The sequence below is a fragment of the Takifugu flavidus genome, chromosome 15 (genome assembly GCF_003711565.1).
Source record: "Takifugu flavidus isolate HTHZ2018 chromosome 15, ASM371156v2, whole genome shotgun sequence".
Classification (NCBI taxonomy): Eukaryota; Metazoa; Chordata; class Actinopteri; order Tetraodontiformes; family Tetraodontidae; genus Takifugu; species Takifugu flavidus.
The window spans coordinates 14,901,164-14,921,722 of record NC_079534.1 but is presented as its reverse complement, the minus strand read 5'-3'; the positions used below and the strand labels follow the sequence as shown (position 1 = coordinate 14,921,722).

At 52.9% G+C, this 20,559-nt stretch overlaps 5 protein-coding genes and 1 long non-coding RNA gene across 7 annotated transcripts; 4 read left to right on the top strand and 2 right to left on the bottom strand.

Annotated features, from left to right (window-relative positions):
* Positions 1 to 49: 49 nt before the first annotated feature.
* zmp:0000001127 (interleukin-12 subunit alpha) lies at positions 50 to 1,968 on the top strand. The gene is made up of 7 exons (XM_057057970.1): positions 50 to 663; positions 740 to 885; positions 952 to 1,038; positions 1,118 to 1,159; positions 1,310 to 1,432; positions 1,511 to 1,552; positions 1,630 to 1,968. The coding sequence occupies exons 1-7, from the start codon at positions 645 to 647 to the stop codon at positions 1,768 to 1,770; spliced, it is 600 nt and encodes a 199-aa protein (XP_056913950.1). The 5' UTR covers positions 50 to 644; the 3' UTR covers positions 1,771 to 1,968.
* Positions 1,969 to 2,578: 610 nt separating this feature from the next.
* LOC130539020 (zona pellucida sperm-binding protein 3-like) lies at positions 2,579 to 6,203 on the top strand. The gene is made up of 8 exons (XM_057057086.1): positions 2,579 to 2,971; positions 3,041 to 3,159; positions 3,231 to 3,334; positions 3,414 to 3,591; positions 3,664 to 3,781; positions 3,859 to 3,944; positions 4,186 to 4,382; positions 4,450 to 6,203. The coding sequence occupies exons 1-8, from the start codon at positions 2,579 to 2,581 to the stop codon at positions 4,530 to 4,532; spliced, it is 1,278 nt and encodes a 425-aa protein (XP_056913066.1). The 3' UTR covers positions 4,533 to 6,203.
* Positions 6,204 to 6,383: 180 nt separating this feature from the next.
* Positions 6,384 to 7,668, bottom strand: LOC130539545 (ADP-ribosylation factor-like protein 14). Its single transcript, XM_057057969.1, has one exon. The coding sequence runs from the start codon at positions 7,069 to 7,071 to the stop codon at positions 6,466 to 6,468; it is 606 nt and encodes a 201-aa protein (XP_056913949.1). The 5' UTR covers positions 7,072 to 7,668; the 3' UTR covers positions 6,384 to 6,465.
* An 84-nt stretch (positions 7,669 to 7,752) lies between these two features.
* ppp1r7 (protein phosphatase 1, regulatory (inhibitor) subunit 7) lies at positions 7,753 to 13,698 on the top strand. Its single transcript, XM_057057959.1, has 10 exons — positions 7,753 to 7,903; positions 8,533 to 8,628; positions 9,118 to 9,173; positions 9,300 to 9,365; positions 9,516 to 9,646; positions 9,723 to 9,885; positions 9,952 to 10,068; positions 10,147 to 10,251; positions 10,326 to 10,412; positions 12,338 to 13,698. The coding sequence occupies exons 1-10, from the start codon at positions 7,864 to 7,866 to the stop codon at positions 12,512 to 12,514; spliced, it is 1,038 nt and encodes a 345-aa protein (XP_056913939.1). The 5' UTR covers positions 7,753 to 7,863; the 3' UTR covers positions 12,515 to 13,698.
* LOC130539553 (uncharacterized) lies at positions 13,437 to 15,109 on the bottom strand. Its single transcript, XR_008954175.1, has 2 exons — positions 14,604 to 15,109; positions 13,437 to 14,201 (listed from the first exon to the last, which is right to left on the bottom strand). It is a non-coding gene; the product is annotated as an uncharacterized LOC130539553 (long non-coding RNA).
* Positions 14,244 to 19,870, top strand: ubxn7 (UBX domain protein 7). 2 transcript variants are annotated; one of them, XM_057057942.1, is made up of 11 exons: positions 14,244 to 14,420; positions 15,624 to 15,801; positions 15,893 to 15,957; positions 16,048 to 16,113; positions 16,198 to 16,307; positions 16,419 to 16,565; positions 16,690 to 16,780; positions 16,947 to 17,077; positions 17,304 to 17,799; positions 17,887 to 17,966; positions 18,079 to 19,870. In XM_057057942.1, the coding sequence occupies exons 1-11, from the start codon at positions 14,276 to 14,278 to the stop codon at positions 18,238 to 18,240; spliced, it is 1,671 nt and encodes a 556-aa protein (XP_056913922.1). In that variant the 5' UTR covers positions 14,244 to 14,275; the 3' UTR covers positions 18,241 to 19,870. The 2 variants fall into 2 exon arrangements, with proteins under 2 accessions (XP_056913922.1, XP_056913921.1); XM_057057941.1 differs by having other exon boundaries at positions 16,048 to 16,307.
* The last annotated feature ends 689 nt before the right edge of the window (positions 19,871 to 20,559 follow it).

The following is a 20,559-nucleotide window of genomic DNA, read 5'->3' as shown; positions in this document are numbered from 1 at the left end:
CACACACACACTCACCCACACCCCCCTTATACACACACACCCACACACACACACTCACACACTCACACACCCACACACACACACACACACACACACACACCCTCATACACACACACACTCACACTCACACACGCACACACTCACACACACACATCTTGGGAAATGAATCGATACTCATTTATATTCAGTGATGAGCAGAAATGCTTCAGTAAACTTTTCTGCTCATTCACACTGATGTAACTGACATCTGCAGATTCACACACACACACACACACAACACACACACACACACTATAGCTATAATTATGCTAAGCTAGCACTGGGCGAGTGATGTCATTTTACAGAACAAAGGTCAAAGGTTGCTCTCCTTCCTCGGAGCTTCCCTTCTTTCTGTTTCCTAAAAGGTTTGATTTTGTTTTGAAGCTAGTGGTCGTGGTGGCTTTCAGCCTCCGAGTGTCGTTGCTGCCGGTAACCAGAGTGGAGATTAGTCATCGGGTTAATCCCAGTATCACAAAGCCTTCACTGATGGAGGGGAAAAGCACCCACTCTAGCCTGTGTGTCAGCAAAAGGTTCAGTTTGAGGGAAACTCCTGGACCAGCACCAGTATAAAGCAGCATTTGGAGCGCCTCAGTCCCACACCAACCATGGCCTCGCTCCACCTCTGTGAGTATTCTGGGATGGCCGCGCTCCACCTCTGTGAGTGCTCTGGATGCCCACTTTGCTGCTGTCTCTCGTGCAGACTCGTCTCCTGCGGCGCTGCTCCTGCTCCTCGTGTGTCCTCTGTGGCAGCTCGCTCAGGCTCTACCACTGACGGGACGGGTCTCGGACCAGTGTGTCTCTCAGGCCCAGGCGCTCCTGCACAACATCACCGGAACGCTGTCCAAGGTAGGAAGCAGCGGTGCGAGGGGGTCCCTGTGCGGAGTTTAATGCCCTCTCTTGCTGGGTGTACAGAAGGAGCTGTTCAGTGGAATGGACTGCAGCAAGCAGAGCCTGGAGCTCCACGAGGAGACGCAGACGGCCTGGGCGTGCTGGCCAAAGGTACCGCATCTGTTCTCATCACTCGTTATCATGGCCGGCGTCAGCGTCTGTTGTACCGTAAACTGTGTGTGTCCCTCAGGGACCGACGTGCTCGGGAACCATCAAGTCAGAATTCAACAAGGTACAAACGTTGGTTCTTTATCAGCCTGTGGAAGTCTGTCAAATGTAGCTGTGGAAACGGGCCCGTGTAGAAACGGCGAACCCCGACCCGTTGCTACCTGGGTCCGGATCTTTGTGCTGACTCTTCTCTGTCCTGGTTGTCTGGGCTCAGGAACGGTGTCTGACCAACATCGCTGAGGACCTGCAGCACTACCTCCGGTTCCTCTCGGCCCAGCCGGACCCTGAGGGCTGGCTCCACGCCACCCTTCTGCCCAGCACACGGCAGCTGCTGCAGGTCCACCATCTCTCCCTCTAAATGGACTTTTAAGCTCTTTGTGCTGGTTTCAGAGAACAAATCATTTATTCTCAACAGAACTGCTTCGCTTGGGACTCTGAGGAGGTGGAAGAAGAGAAGGTAATAGTTGTATTTCTTTTATTTTCACAAATATTCAGAAGAACAGACTTCCAAAGCTGCCCCCCCCCCCCCCCCAGGTTGCTGTAAACCACCCTAGCAGCTATGCTGAGAGGCTGAAGCTGTGCAAAGTTCTGAGAGGCTTCCAGGTCCGAAGCATCACCATCAACAGAGCTGTGAAGTACATGAACGCTGGTGCCGATGCTCAGCCCAGCAGCTGAACTACCCCAGGACTAAAGGCTCAAACACGGATGTTTCACGACTATAAGTCACTTATTTATTCTGACATCACAGTGATGTGTTCAATTACTTTTTAACAAAGTGCATATAGATTATGTTTTCTATTTATTATATTGGATTTCACTATTTATTTCGAGTATTTATGAACAAAAATAATAAAGATATCTATTTTTCCTGCATCAATCCTGTGACTTGTTGTTCCTCTCATCACGGTGGGTTTGTTGGGAGAAATGTTGTTTTTTGTTAGTTATGACATTTATCACAACTCAAATAGATTCAAGTTCAATCTTTACCGTGGACTCTGTACAAATACTCACTCAAATGGCATTTTTCATACTTTAGTTACACAAATCAAATATTAAATCAGATTTCTCGCCTTAATGAAAGACGCAGTTTGGTTGCTGCAGCGCCGCCTAGTGGAGATGCGAATATAGACCACAACCCGGAAGTCTTCATGAAACCATTTGGATGGATAATTTTGTTTTAAACATGCAAGTGCAAATAAAGACAATCAAATAAATACGAGCTAGAGATAATAAGGAAGAACAGCCGAGGTGGTCACAAAGGAGGAGGAAGAGTTTGGGCCCAACCTCTTCAACTCCGTCAGCATCAAAAGCCAACTTTCATCACTTTCATCACAACTTCTGAGTGAGTGTGAATGTGTTCTGGTGACACCGGATGATAATCACGCAAATCCCGTTTTCAGGTGCGTGTGATGAGCGCTCGTCATTCACAGCTGCCGTGATATGTTCAAGGGCTGCAGGAAACGCCCCCTTCCCAAATCCAAGAATGGAGCGACTTTCTTTCCGGTGGGTCGTTGTCGTAATCCTAGTGTGCACACGCACGGAAAACCTGCGCGCTTCGGACCGAGGCCCGAACGACCCCCGCGTCCACAGCGCTGCTTCTCCGGGTCACGTCCAGCCCGTCTCAACCGACGCAAAACAGAGTCCCGTGTCGGACCCCCCCGACCACCCTGCGGCTGTGGTGGTCAGGTGTCACGCGGACTCGATGGAGCTGCTGGTGCAGGCGGATCTGTTCAACAGGGGCCTCCAGGTGGACGGCAGACACCTGCACCTGGGCCCGAGTCCGGCGGCTGAGGGCAGCGCGTGCGCGGCGACGCCGTCGGGGGAGGCGGGCTTCACCATCTGGGCCCCCCTGATGGACTGTGGAATGAGCCGCTCCGTAAGCATTGTTGCCTTTGCAGGATGACGCAGATATTTTCACACTTGGAATGTGGGATTTAAATTTCAGTCAACAGAGGAGAAGATCGTTTACTCCGCCCGTCTGAGCTACTCACCCGAACCCCCGCGGGTCGGTGCTGTGCTCCGACTGGACGCAGCAGCGATTCCAGTTGAATGCCACTATGAGAAGTAAGGATCACGTGACCGGCGGGCCATTTTTGGTGGAATGCCTATTCTAGATTCTGTCCTCCTCTCTGCAGGAAATACTCCCTGAGCGGCGTTTCGCTGCGTCCCACCTGGATCCCCTCCGTGTCTGTTGCCTCAGCTGAGAACCGGATCGGCTTTGACCTGCAGCTCATGACTGGTAGAACAACACGGATCCTTTTATCAAACCCGGCCACGAAGGAATGTTCAGCCTTTCACCTGCCTCCCTGGTTTTCCAGCCAACTGGGATTTCAGGAGAAGATTTTACTCTTATTTCCTGGGCGATCCTCTCTACTTTGAAGTCTCCGCCAGGCTCCTTCACCACGTTCCTCTGCGCGTCTATGTGGACCACTGTGTTGCCACGGCAACTCCAGATGTTGCGGCTCCAGTACGATACGACTTTATTGAGCATTCTGGGTGAGCGCCATCCTGCGTCTGTGAAATGAGGCTAGAAATGCTGCGTCTAACCCTGCACGCCGGCGCCCTCAGATGTCTTGCAGACACTTTCCTGACCAACTCCAGCTCTCACTTCCTGCCGAGACTGAACGAGAACAAGCTGCGGTTTCAGATCGACGCCTTCAGGTTCTACCGAGAGCCCGACAATCAGGTGGCTGCAGGTGCTGTTTTATTGTGCTTTCTGTGCATTCCTGGTTTTAACGGTGGCGACTGTGACCTTTCACCCAGATCTTTGTCACCTGCTACGTGAAGGCGGTTCCAGTCCCAGCAGCCGTCAGCTCTGAGAACAGGGCGTGCTCTTTAATGGAGAACAGGTAGAGGCTCACCCTGCTCCCCCCCCCGATCTAGGTCACCTTTCAAAACATCAGCTCTGATTTCAAGTCCCATGAAAGTGACCCAAATCAGATCTGGAGTCGCTGTAGCCACCTCGTAGGCGGGTGAAGCCACTTTCTTTATCTGTAAAACCGTATTTTCTGTGGCTGTTGGCAAATAAATGGCAAACTGTAGTGAAGAGTCCAGGAGTTTCCTCAAGGTGACGAACGCTGCCTCATCCAGATGGAGATCAGTCGATGGCCACGACCAGGCGTGCACGAGCTGCGGCATGTCGCGCCGCGCCGCTCTGGCATGGACGAATGCTCCGCAGCACAGCTCGGCCCAGAACGGGCGGGAGCACCAGCCACCCAGGTACTCCCCAGGGGGAGCCCACCAGAGCCAGGGGAGCAGGCTGATGGGAGGAGCCCAAGCTGAAGCAGGTGAGCGCTGGAAGGGGACTGAAGTGTCTCCTGCTGCCCCGGTAACCTGCGGTGTGCTTGGTTACAGGGCGGACGGTCCAGCTGGGCCCCATCACTGTCCTGTCTCCCGGTTCAGACTCCAGAATGGGCACCGAGAGCAGCAGCACCTGAGCTGGCATGAAGCAGCTGACAGGAGATGCTCTTCACAGCCGAGCGTTGGCTTCAGACCCACGTCTGAGCCCCGACCAAGCAAACATCGTCTCTTTCAAGGTTTTTCCCTGAGTTGCAAAGTCTGTCACATTTTCCTAAAAATATATTTTTTACTCTGTGGATCCCTGTTCCTGCCTTTACTTGACAAAAGTCGTGTGTGTGTGTGTGTGTGTGTGTGTGTGTGTGTGTGTGTGTGTGTGTGTGTGTGTGTGTGTGTGTGTGACGCATCTTTTTGGAGCTCCACTTTGTGGACTCATCAGCGGCTCCTTTGAGAGCCTATTAGGCAGCACTTTCCTCCATGACTGCCCACAAGCTACTTATGCACGATTCCGCTTATTGATTAACGACTGAGAGTCAGTGATGCATTATGATATGTAAGATTACCCATCTAAAGTAAAATAACCCCCCCCCAAAAAAAAATAAATGTATCCACGTAAAGTCAAAAATCCTGTTGGTGGGCTGAGAAACATCCTGTCGCGCTCCCGTCGGCAGACGACGCGCACGGTCGCGCCCAGCTCACCTCACGCTGTCCTCGGTCACGGGGCGCCTGTCGCTTCTGGGGAGGCTCGTTTCTTAATTCTGACGAACCACCCGCTCCTTCCGGGCCGACTGATCGATGTGCAGGGCGCCTGTAGGGACGGCGGAGCCGCGGACTGCCGGCGTGTTTACGCAGCTGATTCACGGGCGCACGAGCAGACGCGCGAGGAAAGAACCCAAGAAGTGGGCTTTAATTAGCGCATCCAGCGTTTCCTTGACGCGCATTTTCCGGTAAATGCCGCTTGTGCTCCTCTCTGCCGCTCTTTCACGTCACTAATGGATGTGCGTCGATCCTAATCGCTCGTCTCTGGCTTCACTCGCTCGTTCTTCCTGCCGCGCGATGCGTTTCCACAAACACCAAGCCCTCGCGGCGCTCCTGCTGTCCCTGTTTGTGCGCACCTTAGTTTCTTCCCTCCACAGATGTGGACAGGAGGTCTGCCCGGACGAGCACGGCTGCTGCCCGGACGAGCACGGCTGCTGCCCGGACGAGCGCGGCTGCTGCCCGCATGGGAGCAACAGCAGCGCCGTCGTCTGTTGCCAGCGGCTGACGAGCAAGACGTACTACAACATCGCCATGGTCACCCGGAAACTTTCCGGTGTCCTCCTCCTGCTGCTCCTCTTCGCCTTGGGATACTCGCTCCAGCGTCTGCTGTGCTCGAGAACGGGGCGGCTCGCCCAGGCGCAGAACGGGCACCCTGCTGTGACCACCTCGCAAGACCCGCTGATGGAGAGCGGCAGCCCGGACCAGGGCCCGGCCGCGCACATGCTCTCCTACCACGGACCCAAACGCCTGCCGACGTACGAAGAGACGATGCGGGATGAGAGGGGCGCAGCTGGGACATCTGGCGCAAACTGCACGAGGACGTCGGTCTGACGGAAGCGGGCTGCGTTTGTGGACACTCGGCTTGAATCTCATCTGCGTAATGAACGTTTCCATTTGTTTTGAAGGCGCACTGAGCGGAAAGCGTCCAACTTTTACCATGAAAGCTCCCCTGCTGGTCTGTCCACGTTCTCTACATCAAGAGTTCGGGGAAACCGTGCGTGGCTCGTTTGTGACTCCAGGTCTGCTAATAATAAAGCCGCCTTTGATCTCCGCTTTATTGTCCGTCTTTTATTTGCTGCTTGGGTGGTTTTAGTGCTATAAATTAACGTTTCCTCCTTTAGAAATGTTCTGAAAGCCCTTTGACGATCACCGACGCGCCGTGTTTCACCTGTTTAGCGACTTTGTGCCGAAATACACGCGCGTGCGTAACAGACTTAAACATCACCACAACGTCGGATCTGCGATTTATTGTGCAAAGTGGTTTAGAACAAATTTAAGAGAAACTGTGCAGATTACAGGGGCACAGGGTGCAGGTTAGTGTTTGGTACTCGCTGTGAGGTAGTGCACCGTTTCCTTGATATTGTCCTTGACTGTCCCGGAGTCTGACGGCACTTTGGCCATCTGGGCCACTCGTTTGAAGGCCTCTTCCACTCCGAAGCCCGTCGACGCGGAGCACGGCTGCACGAACCAATCCCGCGACGCGCAGATCTTCCTCAGGTTAAACCTTTCGGATATCTCGGTGACCGTCAGAGCGCCGTTCACGTCTTGTTTGTTGGCGAGCAGGATGAGGGGCCGCCCGCGCAACTGCTCGCTCCTCAGCGTGTTCTCCAGCTCTCCGTGCGCCTCGTCCAGACGCTCCCTGTCCGAACTGTCCACCACGAACACGACGGCCGCCACGTCGTTGTGGAAGCTCTTCCAGTGCTCCCGCATCTTCCCCTGGCCGCCGACGTCCCACACGGTCAGAGCCACGTTCTTCCTGTTCTTTTTGGCGTCCAGCATCTCCACGTTGAAGCCGATGGTGGGCGAAGTGGTGACGGAGGCGTCGTGCTTCAGCTTGTAGAGGAGGGTCGACTTCCCCGCGTTGTCCAGGCCCAGGAGCAGAACCTGGGCTTGTGGCTGCTTGGATCCCCGCTGTCCCATGGTGAGGTGTCAGTTGGACTCACTTCCACTCGGCGCTCTTCTGCAACAGTATTTACCTGCCGCCGTTTAATAGATGAGCCATTAAGTCCACACTGGATAACGCCACACCTGGGGGGTCAAAGTTTGTGCCAAGCGCGCTCGGTTCCCTTTTTTTCGTCCCTTTTACGATGTTGTTCATCAGGACCGTGACAGGAGGATGAACTCTGAAATCTCCTGTCCGTTCAAATGATGCTGCGGGTTGAACACCTCAGCAACTCTTGAGCAGGACACCGAACACTTTCAGAAATGTCAGACACCGCCCCCCACCCGGGGGAGAAACTGATAATCACAGGTGACATTTGAGAGCAGAATAATTCCACATCACTGCTGCGTCTATGCAAATAAGCTCCCATTTCCTTATTATCTCAGCAGAGATAAGGCCCGTGCTCGTCCACGCCTCTCCTGAGAGTCGAGAAACCGTCTCTGAAATTGGTTAGGGATGAAATCCATCCCTTGATCTGCCTTTTCTTCCTCCTCTTTCTAACTCTAACTCTTCTAAACTCCCCGTGCGGGTGTCTCTGAATCCAAATACGCACAACGGGCACCTGCGCGCGTGCACGGTTAACACAACCAATGCACACGTGAACTAGTTGTTGTGGCGCGGTGGAAAATTGGCATTTTGCCGAAGTTAAAGGACGTGCAGCGCGTCACAGTGGCCATGACGTCATCGGGGCGCGGCGCTGGCGCCCCCTGGCGGCTGTCCCGAGAACCTCCCCGGTTGGCCGGACGCTCGTCGGGCTGTTGACGCGAAACATGGCCGCCCGCTCTGTCGGAGAACTGCAGGACATGGAAGGTGGGTTTAACGGGAAAATGCTCCAAATCCCTTGCTTTATTGCCCGCACCTGCTGTTAGCCGTGTGCGCGTTCACATTCCTCCGTGTTTGGTGATTAGATTTCCCTTTACGGATCAGAAATCCCTGTTTTGATCACTAGCTAACCAGCTAACAACATTCGCCCTTTGGCTCAAGCTTATTGCTCATCTTTCTCCGCTCATCGATTAGTATTCCTCGGCTAATTTTCATTAATTAGTCCATCCTGGCGTTTTTTAATTGTTGGAAACCAGCCTTTTATGTGTGCTTCGACCAATCCGTCATTTTAATGCGTTCCGACCTTTTAGCTTTAACTGTACTGTGGTGCATTCAGCTAATCTGCTAACTAGCATGTGTGTGTTTTTTTTTATTCATTCATGGGAACTAACCTTAACTTGCACATGATAACAAGTTATACTAAGGCTCCATTTGGACCGTGAGTGTGACTTGATTGGGTGTGTTGAATAAACTCCCAGCATCCTCTCTCCCATCACTAACGTGGGCGAGGTGGATCCGGGCCACGCAGGGTGTCAACCCACCTGTGAACATCTCGAATCGGTCCTGCACCTGAGAGGTGAACTCCATCATCCATGTTCCTTGTTTCCCGTTGGTAGTGGACCGGAGGGGTGAATCGGAAGAGTCTGGTGATGATGACACCAGGAGGAGGAGTATCAACGGCGACGTGGACCCCAGTCAGGCCGCTGGCACAGGCAAGTCAGCACAGCCCCGGCTGGCGGGCCAAAGATGGATCCTCTGGGGGGGGGGGGCAAAGATGGATCCTCTGGGGGGGGGGGCAAAGATGGATCCTCTGGGGGCCAAAGATGGATCCTCTGGGGGGGGAGCAAAGATGGATCCTCTGGGGGCCAAAGATGGATCCTCTGGGGGGGGGCCAAAGATGGATCCTCTGGGGGGGGAGCAAAGATGGATCCTCTGGGGGCCAAAGATGGATCCTCTGGGGGGGGGGCAAAGATGGATCCTCTGGGGGGGGGGCAAAGATGGATCCTCTGGGGGCCAAAGATGGATCCTCTGGGGGGGGGGCAAAGATGGATCCTCTGGGGGGGGAGCAAAGATGGATCCTCTGTTGGGTGTCGCATCATCCATGAGTTTAGAACTACAACTAGCATGACAATAATCCCTTTAGCTTTTATCTCAAATGTGGGTGTATTAAGTCTGGACATTTACGTTGATTCCCATTTAAGGTAAAGAAGAGTCGCCCGTTGACATGGATACCATAACCTTGGACCCGGAGGAAGAGGTCAGAATTTGCTTTAAAGATGATCCGATGACATTGTGCTGGTGTAGAATCATAAGAAAGGTGCACGATGTGGTGGATCGGTATTGGAAGCTTATTTCTTACTGTGAGGTTCATTCTCTACTGCAGGATGTTGATCTGGTTCATTGTCGTATTGGAAAGATTGAAGGATTAGAAGTGCTGCAGAAGGCTAAAGTAAGTATTCTCCTGGACTCCCAGCGCCTGGGCCAGACCACATCGGGTTCCTCCATTATCGGCTGTAACTGAGCAACAATCATATTAATCATGATCATTTCAGAGGTGTGGATTCACTGATTGAGGCTCCTCTTGTCGTCCTTCACGCAGACGCTGTCCTTACGCCAGAACCTCATTAAAAAGATAGAAAATCTCGACAGTTTGACGTCGCTGCGGGAGCTCGATCTGTATGACAATCAGATCCGCAAGCTGGAGAACCTGCACCAGCTCACGGAGTTGGAGTGAGTCTTCAAAGCTGTTTCCTTCCCAGATCTGGGCCCAGTGACGTGTTGTGTAAAAGTCTTGTTGTGGTCTCAGGCAGCTTGATGTGTCCTTCAACATCCTGAGGAAGGTGGAAGGCCTGGAGCAGCTCACCTCTCTGAAGAAGCTTTTTCTGCTGCACAACAAAATTAGCAGCATTGCCAACCTGGACCACTTCACCTGTCTGGAGATGCTGGAGTTGGGCTCCAATCGTATCCGGGTACGAGCAAAGGGCCTCTGGGAGAAGGGTGGCAACGGGCAGCTGCTCACTTGTGTCTCCTTACAGGTCATAGAGAACCTGGACGCCCTTTCATCTCTACAAAGTTTGTTCCTTGGCACCAATAAAATCACGAAACTTCAGAACCTGGATGGTTTACACAACCTGACCGTCTTAAGTATCCAGGTATCGCCACGCCGCTCCCGCCACCGCACCATTGGTTACTGAACCGGATCAATGATCCGACTAAACGTTGATTTGCAGAGTAATCGGATCACGAAACTGGAGGGTCTGCAGAACCTGGTCAGTCTGAAGGAGCTCTACTTGAGCCACAACGGCATCGAGGTGATCGAGGGTTTGGAGAACAACGTGAGTTGCGGGGTGCGTTCAGGTGACTCCTGTGGCTGCTCGTCCCCGGCTCACTTCCTCCCTCCTGTTTGCAGAAGAAACTCACAACGCTGGACATCGCAGCCAACCGGATCAAGAGAATCGAGAACATCGGCCATCTGACGGAGCTGCAGGAGTTCTGGGTGTGTAGCAGTGGTCCTTCTGCCTCAGTAGCTTCAGCTGTCCGGATGTGTTCCACCTGTAGCATCACACCTGCTGGTGTAGCATCACACCTGCTGGTGTAGCATCACACCTGCTGGTGTAGCATCACACCTGCTGGTGAACCATCACACCTGCTGGTGTAGCATCACACCTGCTGGTGTAGCATCACACCTGCTGGTGAACCATCACACCTGCTGGTGAACCATCACACCTGCTGGTGTAGCATCACACCTGCTGGTGTAGCATCACACCTGCTGGTGTAGCATCACACCTGCTGGTGAACCATCACACCTGCTGGTGTAGCATCACACCTGCTGGTGAACCATCACACCTGCTGGTGAACCATCACACCTGCTGGTGAACCATCACACCTGCTGGTGTAGCATCACACCTGCTGGTGTAGCATCACACCTGCTGGTGAACCATCACACCTGCTGGTGAACCATCACACCTGCTGGTGTAGCATCACACCTGCTGGTGAACCATCACACCTGCTGGTGTAGCATCACACCTGCTGGTGAACCATCACACCTGCTGGTGAACCATCACACCTGCTGGTGTAGCATCACACCTGCTGAAGCTACAGGTGGAACACAGCCACACCCGTTATCCTTCTAGGTCGGAGGAGCCTGAGGAGCTCCTCGCTCAGGAAGGGTAGATCAGCTCAGGAAGGGTGGATCTGCTCAGGAAGGGTAGATCAGCTCAGGAAGGGTAGATCAGCTCAGGAAGGGTAGATCTGTTCAGGAAGGGTAGATCTGCTCAGGAAGGTTAGATCTGCTCAGGAAGGGTAGATCAGCTCAGGGAGGGTAGATCTGTTCAGGAAGGGTAGATCAGCTCAGGAAGGTAGATCAGCTCAGGAAGGGTAGATCAACTCAGGAAGGGTAGATCAGCTCAGGAAGGGTAGATCAACTCAGGAAGGGTAGATCAGCTCAGGGAGGGGAAGATCTGTTCAGGAAGGGTAGATCAGCTCAGGAAGGGTAGATCAGCTCAGGAAGGGTAGATCAACTCAGGAAGGGTAGATCAGCTCAGGAAGGGTAGATCAGCTCAGGAAGGGTAGATCAGCTCAGGAAGGGTAGATCAGCTCAGGGAGGGTAGATCTGCTCAGGAAGGGTAGATCTGTTCAGGAAGGTTAGATCTGCTCAGGAAGGGTAGATCTGTTCAGGAGGGTAGATCAGCTCAGGAAGGGTAGATCAGCTCAGGAAGGGTAGATCAGCTCAGGAAGGTTAGATCTGCTCAGGAAGGTTAGATCTGCTCAGGAAGGTAGATCAGCTCAGGAAGGGTAGATCAACTCAGGAAGGGCAGATCAGCTCAGGAAGGTTAGATCAGCTCAGGGAGGGTAGATCAGCTCAGGAGGGTAGATCAGCTCAGGAAGGTTAGATCAGCTCAGGAAGGGTAGATCAGCTCAGGAAGGGTAGATCAACTCAGGAAGGGTAGATCAGCTCAGGAAGGGTAGATCAGCTCAGGAAGGGTAGATCAGCTCAGGAAGGTTAGATCAGCTCAGGGAGGGTAGATCAGCTCAGGGAGGGTAGATCAGCTCAGGAGGTTAGATCAGCTCAGGAAGGGTAGATCAGCTCAGGGAGGGTAGATCTGCTCAGGAAGGGTAGATCAGCTCAGGGAGTTAGATCAGCTCAGGGAGGGTAGATCTGCTCAGAAGGGTAGATCAGCTCAGGGAGGGTAGATCTGCTCAGGAAGGGTAGATCAGCTCAGGGAGGTTAGATCAGCTCAGGGAGGTTAGATCAGCTCAGGAAGGGTAGATCAGCTCAGGGAGGTTAGATCAGCTCAGGGAGGGTAGATCAGCTCAGGAAGGTTAGATTGCTCAGGAAGGGTAGATCAGCTCAGGGAGGTTAGATCAGCTCAGGGAGGGTAGATCTGCCCACCCTGAAAACGTTCCTTTCTGTCCCGGCAGATGAACGATAACCAGATCGATAACTGGTCGGATCTGGACGAGCTGAAGAACGCCAGGTCCCTGGAGACGGTCTACCTCGAGAGAAATCCTCTGCAGAAGGACCCACAGTACCGACGGAAAATCATGCTAGCGCTGCCCAGCGTGCGCCAGATCGACGCCGCCTTCATCCGCTTCTGAGCCGTGGTGTTCTGTCGGGACTGGAAGCCTGCTCCATTTCAACAGGCCCAATCGTGTCGTCACTCCACCCCCAAGCATTCCAAGGAGCAGCGCCCCCTCTGGCCATACATGTATGCACGTACGCACTCCCTCGCACCGCTCCCACGCTGTTGCTAACAAGCTACGTTGTTTATTGGACAGATGGGAGCCGACAACACGACCCCCCCACCTCGTTTCTCCTCTGTTGTGCGTTTATTGTTCTGGGTTTTGTCTGTGGGCCACGGTCCCGAGCTGCTCCGGCCTCCACGGCCCACAGTGCACGTGAAGGTGAAGATTTCTTAACTGTACAGTCGGGCAAAAGGAAAGATTAGGAGATTAGCATCTGGATCATTTAATTAAAGTAGTTGAACCCCTTTTGTCTCGTGGGCTGAGTTTGCTGTCCTGGTACCAGCTCCTCTTCCTGGTGGTGGCGCTGAAGGGTTCTGTCGAGCCCGTTCCTCTGGGCCTCCAGCACGCCGCTGGCTGCTCTACGTGGCATCGACTCGTGCAACGCCATCTCGGCCGCTCGTGTGGGGAGGAAAGGGTGGGTCGTGAGCCCGGAGCGGCCCAGGAAGGGTGGTTCACAACCGTCAGGCCCGTGAGCGTTCTCACAGAACCTGCGTTTCCTCCAGAGTTGTTGGCATGATGAAGTTATTGAAAGAAGGAGAAACTTTGGTGGATATCAACTCCAGTCCTGCAGCAAATTTAGATTCCTGTCTAAAATAGCGCCAATTACGCCATTTCTTACCGTCCCCTGTAAATAACCCCAGAGGACATTTGATTGGATCCCTTTTTAGATCAAAGACGTGTCTTTTGTATGAAGGTTTCCCACCTCAGGGCACAGTGGAAACAGTCCTGACACCAGCGCACGCTGGCTTTACAGGGTCACTGCTGATCTAAGTGCTTTCTGTGCATCGTTGTTCTCTTTAGGTTCTGTAGTTTGGCTTTATCACTATTTCCAGACAGAAAACAACACTTGCAGCTCCAAGAAATCCAACGTATTCAAGTCCTTGTTTCTTTTTATCCCACACAGACGGGTCATGGTCGGTCGCTATTTAAATCAGATCTCCGTTGCTGTCGTTGATTCTTGGAGTTCTGAATTGATTGAAGGTGTTTTCAAACTGAATGTATTATGCAACTAATAAAATTACACGATGTAAACAACAGCAACTGTTTTTGTTTTGTTTTTCAAAATTCTTGTTTGGGTTTGTTTTGTCTAACCGGGTTATCGTCACTAATCCAACTTTAATGAATCCAAAACACAAAATGACCGGAAGCATCGGAACAAAACACCTGCGTAGAAAAATCTGCACAGTTTAGTGCCTGATGGATTCAGGGTGGGAGGACCAAGCCTTGCTGGGCGGATGTGCCCCCCCATCCTCTGCCATGGTCTCCCCCAGGCAGGTGGTGACCACCAGCTGCCCCCCCCCATGCAGCTTCGCTGTTCCAGCCACGAGGGCTGTTGTGTCCTCTGCAAACTTCACAGTAGCTGGATGGGGGGGCCACAGCCGAGGGCTCAGGTGGGGGGGTCGTGGCGGCCAGCCCTCCCACGTTGTGCACGATTTGCCATCAAGTCCCAGAACCAGTTGTATCACGTGACGTTCCCCGTGTTTGCGGCGGGTGCGGCAGCGCAAAGTGGACCGGAGCACGCTTTGTTCACGTTCGGCATCTGCAGAAACCAGACTTAAACTACATTACCCACGATGCACCTCGCGTTCGCTGGCGGGTCTCGGGCGATGACGCATGGCGCTCGCGCCGCGCAGGGGAAAAAGTGTGTTGCGCACGCGTCACATTTATGTTGTTGTTTGTGGCGGTAAGATGGCGGCGCTGGGAGACACCACAGCTCTGGGAGTGAACGGGTTAATACGACAATTTACAGCAATAACAGGTAAAATCTTCTTTCGCCGCGGGCTTCGGCGTCTTTGCTACATTGCCGCTAAGCAGCAGAGGTCGTCCCGCGGTGCCCCGGACCGAGCGCAGCCGGGGAAGCAGAGGTGAAGTCCTGCTCTGCCCCCGTCGCTGTCAGTGCTGTGCAGAGGGAAAACCAAGGCTAGTTATCTGGTAAACTCACGTGAACCACCAAGAATAACGAGCACAACGAGCAGCGGCTCCCCATTTTAGTTGTCACAGCCACTTCTAAACGTCCCTTCTCTGGAAAGTGTTGAGAAAAGACGCCGCCGTGCGGGGCTAAAGCCTCTTTTTGCCCCTGTGGCTGTGCACGTTGCTGGATAATGTGGAATGGACGTCGGCTGTCCAGCGTCTGCCTTCCTCTTCATCAAGAGGCAGGCTCCGTTTGCGTGACTGTCATCTTCTCTCCGGCTCGCATGTGCACAACACCCCCCCTGGAAGCACGCTGGCTTCCCCCGACGGCTCGTTGGGGGGGTTTCACTAGTTTAGGAATGCTTTGAGGCCACGGATGTTGTATTTGTAAGTTATTTCACGGAGAGTAGACAGGACTCGCTTTGGGGGCTGCTGCGAGACTTGGAAAGTGAAACAGACATGCGCAGAACGCACCGAGAGCTCATTAGCTTTCTTGCGCAGTAGACATAAAAAAGAGCAGATTATATTGCTGGATAAAGTCTTTTACACATTCCGAGTATGTTAGTGTCCTACACTTTGCAGCCCTGTGGCCCCCCGAGCCCTCACAATGGTGATGCTAGTGTTCTATCCCGTCGGGTTGTCATTACGTAGCCTTCGCTTTAGCTCATTGCTAACGCGCAGAAAACCTTCAAACATTTGCAACACAGCCACATGTTTGGCTTTCATTCAGTTCGCTCGGCATTGCCAGAGCCCTCCCTAAAAAGTTGTAAATATCAGGTTTTAAAGACAGCACACACGAATAAAGACTTTGGAAGCTCACGGCGATCCAAAAGAGACCTGAAGATGCTCCTAAATACGCTGCAGGTTCTGGACATGCACGCTAGTGCCGCTATTTAAGTTCACACGAGCAGCATCATTGAACTGCCTTAGCTTTTAACACTTGCTTTCTTTAAATTGAACCGACTTCTCAGCAATCACAACTGATTTGATGACGAGACAAGTAGGAAAAGGCAACTCAAAAAGGTTTTGTGTCCGTGTCCTTCACTTCTAGGGGCAACAGAAAGTGTGGGAAAACACATGTTGGAGGCGTGCAACAACAACCTTGAGATGGCAGTGACCATGTTTCTGGATGGAGGAGGGATAGCCGAGGAGCCCAGCACCAGCACCAGCACCAGCTCCAGCTCCAGCTCCAGCTCGGCTGCTTCCAGCAGCAGAGCCCCCCCTACAGAGTAAGAGGATGATTTATCCACATCCTGGCAAAGGAAACTGAGGCTGAAGGCAACAATCTCACTCTCTCCGTTTTTCCTCTCTGTCCTTCAGTGAGGTACGAGCACCAATTCCTCAAAAGCAGGACATCCTAGTGGAACCAGAACCGTTGTTTGGAGGTAGTGCCCTCTGTTGCGTCTCATCTGACCTGTTGTCAGCCAACTGGTGTCTCTCCCATCTCCTAAATGTTAATGGGTTTTTCTCCGCAGTGCCGAAGCGAAGAAGACCAGCTCGGTCCATCTTTGACGGTTTCAGAGATTTCCAAACTGAAACCAGTAAGTCACCGAGAAAAAGCCTTTTAGCCTCCTCCTCACCTGCAGCCTTTCTTCCTTTGACAACTGGGATCCTTCTTGTTGTAGTTCGCCAGGAACAAGAGCTGCGTAACGGTACAGTGGACAAGAAACTGAGCACCCTGGCAGACCTGTTCCGTCCTCCTATTGAGCTCATGCACAAAGGAAGCTTTGAGACGGTGAGGACTCCTTCAGGGGACACTTTCCACGTCTCACATCCATCGGGCTCGTGTGCACGCTGATGTTGGGCTTTGACCTGAGCACTTCCTGTCCTCTTTTTCTCCTCACAGGCGAAGGACTGTGGACAGCTGGAAAACAAGTGGCTCATGATCAACATCCAGAACGTTCAGGACTTTGCCTGCCAGTGTCTAAACAGAGACGTTTGGAGTAACGAGGCGGTTAAGACCATCATCAGAGAACACTTTATATTCTGGCAGGTGTGTCACGTCTGTCCCACAGTTGGAGTCCAGCTTTTCCCAGTTAGCTTGACATGGTGCATTTGCTCCGAGGCCTCTCGATATTGGAACTCCCCTGATTGAAACTGCCTTTCTGTCACCGCAGGTATATCATGACAGCGAGGAGGGACAGAGGTACATCCAGTTCTATAAGCTGAATAAGTTCCCCTATATTTCCATCCTTGATCCTCGCACTGGTGAGCAAAGTTCGCTCTTCTCATCATTTCTTGAAGACATAATGTGTGACAGTGTTATGCCTGCTGCCCTTTCGGACCTCTGGCACCGGTCTCCCAGCTTGGACCTTCTTTGCTCCTGCATTTGCTAAATGTCTTGACTGTTTTCTCACATTCCAAATGTGTTCAGGTCAGAAAATGGTGGAATGGAACGAGCTGGATGTGGCGTCGTTTCTGGAACAGGCAACGGGCTTCCTGGCTGAGCACGGCCAGCTTGACGGGCCTTCCTGCCACGCGCCCCCCGCCAAACGGGCGCGCTCTGTGGGTGTCACCTCGCCTCCCGTCTCTCATTCTCACTCTGTTTGCTGCCATTGTGTCGACTCTCCCACCATTTCTCCATTATTAAGCGATTTATAGAGACGCTAGTTCCATTCCGGGCTGACGTGCAGATGACAATAATAGTTGTGCATCATTTCTTGGTGTGTCACACCTCTGTGTCACCCTGTAGTTGGTGTGTTAACGCTGTGTGTCCCTTGTGCTGCTGTAGGAAAGCTTGATTGACGCCAGTGAAGACAGTCAGCTGGAGGCAGCCATCCGGGCCTCCCTACAGGAGACTCACTACGAGTCCTCAAATGCCCCCGAAGCTCCCGACTCTCCCAGATCGGATGAGGAATCGGACGCGGAGCCTTTCTCCGACAGCGAGGGTGCCCCTTCTTTCGACGGTTCGGATACTGAAATGCCGTTACCGCAGGAAGAGAAGAGCTCGGGCAGCAAGCACTCCCCTCTCCTTCCTGCCGCTCAGCAACGCCTGCACCCGGATACTTCCACTTCCTCCCACAGAAAATCGCCGTACAAAGAAAACAACCACAGCCACAAGAAGGAGGAGAGCAAAAAGAACCACCTGGAGCCCTCGGCTGCTGCTGCTGCTCTTCATTCCAAGTCTGAAGTGAATTCTGGAGGGAACCACATCGCTGCGGCGGCCCAATGTGCCGGACCTTCAAAGATCAGTGGGCCCCGGGACCTGGACAGCCCCGATGACAACGGTAAAGAGCTCCACACTTCCTCACGTGTCCCGCTGAGCCGGATCTGTCCTTCAAAGAACATGATTTAACAATCGGTTTTGCTCGTAGGTCCCAAAGCCCGGCTGATGCTGCGCTACCCAGATGGGAGGAGAGAACAGATCGCTCTATCTTCTAAAGCCAAACTTTTGGTAACAAAACTCATCATGTTTCCTAACTTCCTGCTTTGATTAGGGCCCATTTGGGCTTTGATGGCATGAAAAGCACGTGTTGATTAACATGTCTCGTCTCACTGTCTTCAAGGCCCTGGTTAGACACGTCCAGTCCAAGGGTTACCCAAACGAGCGCTTCGAACTGGTCACCAACTTTCCCAGAAGGAAGCTCGCCCACTTGGATTATGACATCACGCTTCAGGAGGCGGGGCTTTGTCCACAAGAGACTGTATTTGTCCAGGAGAGGAACTAACTTTGACAGACATTCACTTTTTTCCTGGTCTGTACTTCCCTTAAAGACTTCACCTTTTCACAAATTTGGGACAATATTACTGGCTTCAATCCCGTAACCTTCGGTTCTCCTGGAACTGGTTTGAACGGACAGCTCTTCTCACCACTCTGCTAGTCTGAATACTCTTTTATCTGACAGCCTGATCCCTTTGTAGTCCTCTACAGTTGGCCAGTAAGGTGACGTGGGTGCCAGCACTCGGTTTCTTCTCTATGTCAGCTGTCAGGACTGTTGGACACGTCGGGGTGTACTACACAGCAAGCTACGTGCGTGACCACCATAGCCAACACACAACCCCTGAAACCCCATTCCTTTACGCACCCTAGTCCCCTCTGACGGACGGCTCCACATCTTCTTGACCCAGAATTTGCCGACACCAGGTGAGACGAGCCACAGACCTGAGCCGGACCGGAGCGATGGACCGAGCCACGAGCTACACACCTACACAAACACATCCCAGCATAAGCGACACGTTGGATGTGTCCCTGCTGGCTGCCTGAAGCGGTGCGGAGGCGCCAGTGTGTGTGTGTGTGTGAAAGGCTCAGGTTGGCGTTAAAGACGTTGATTCAGCCTTTTGCTGCCTGTGTTCTCCATGAGTCCGCGCAGACTAGCGCAGCTGTGTTATACACCACCCAGATCAGCTGCCGTAGCTGTAATGTGTGATCGGAACAGCACCGGCTGGAGCAGTGCTGGGCCGGAATAGCAGCGATGATGTCCAGGAACACTGCCACCATCAGCCCCGCGTATCCCTCCTCTCCAGGTGGATGCAGAGTTCCGGTTAATAGGAAATGATTCCTGATCATCGCGTTGCTGATGAGGAAGTGATGTCACGCCTCCATCGCGACACTGACACAAGTGCGAACGCCTGGAATGGTCCAACGTGCAGATGGACTCAAGTCAGCAGCCCCCATCAAGACGATGTACCCAAGTGCTCAACATTGTGAGGAGGGCGCTGAAAGATGTGACCTGACCCGAGACCAGCGCTCCCTTCTAGGCTCTGTTGAGCCAGTCTTCATGGTGGAAGCCTGGCACTCGTCTGCTTGCTTCATAGTACACCCCCAACAGGAGATGCAGCCTATACACGCGACATTAATCATGTCCATAAAGGTCCAAATAAGTCCGTATAACGTTCTGCTGAGGCTCCAGGGACAGGTACAAAAGACTCACCTCCCCAAAGGGGCTATTAAATGTCAGAGTTTATTTTCTAGATCTTGTTATTTTCTGTACCTTGGAGCAGGAGGGAGTCTCATTCATGTTTGTTCCGAAGTCAGTCGCACGCGCTCATCTTTGAAAATTGTAAATAGGTGGAAGGTCCAGAGGAACGGGGGGGCGGTGTGGCTCTGTGAGGGGTTGGCTCCATCTGTGGAGTTTTAAAAAAGTCACCTTTCTGATTGGAAACTGCGTCGTGGTTTTTGGATTTCACCTTTTGATACAGAAGAGAGTGAATGAGGAGTGGGAGCTGCCATCAGCCGGACCTGCCCCGTGTACAGAACTGAGCCGGACAGACTGACCTTTAGCTGTAGTCGTTGTTTTCTTTCTTTTTTATATATGCTGCCGAGAAAATGCCGATGTTGAAATATAACCAACAAAACCACATGTGATTCAGCTTGATCTTTTCTCCTCTTCACCTTAAATTCCGCCTCTTTTCAGGCGGGCACACCACCACGCCACCGCTCGCTCGTGTCCCGTGTGCGTTCATTGGGGGCGAGGGAACGACAATAAGAGCGTGGGCGTGTGTGTGGGTAAAGGTGAGAGCCGAAGGGACAGGACATGCAGGACGGGACCTGCAGCTGTCCAAACAGATGAGGACATGGATTGCTTCACTGCGGTCTCTCCGCAGCAGGACAGGGACGCTCCCCCCTGACCCGCTTCAGGAAGGAGGCGGGACAAAGGGCGGACCGCCCAAACCCCGAACACATGGCCCAAGAGTTCTGCTGAGGATTTAAAGGTTGTGTGAAGCATCCATCCCATCTACCTGGAGGATGTTGGCCCCCGGTGGTCCACAGACTGAGCCCAGAACCCAGCAGCCTCGTGGAGTGGCCCTCCGCCGGGCCGCTGATGGGCAGAGAGGAGCTGGAAACCAGTGCAGCCACGGCCGCTTGTCAAGCTTTAACCTGCATGAACCAGCGGCTCATTTCCCCACAAACACCTGTGGTGTGGTAGATTTACCCCCGGACAGGTGGTCGAAGGGTCCTCTGGAAACCCCAATATCGCCAAAATAAAAGCATCTGTTTCTTGGCCCGTTATCGACATGTTCGTTAGGTTGCACTTGGCTGCCTGTTC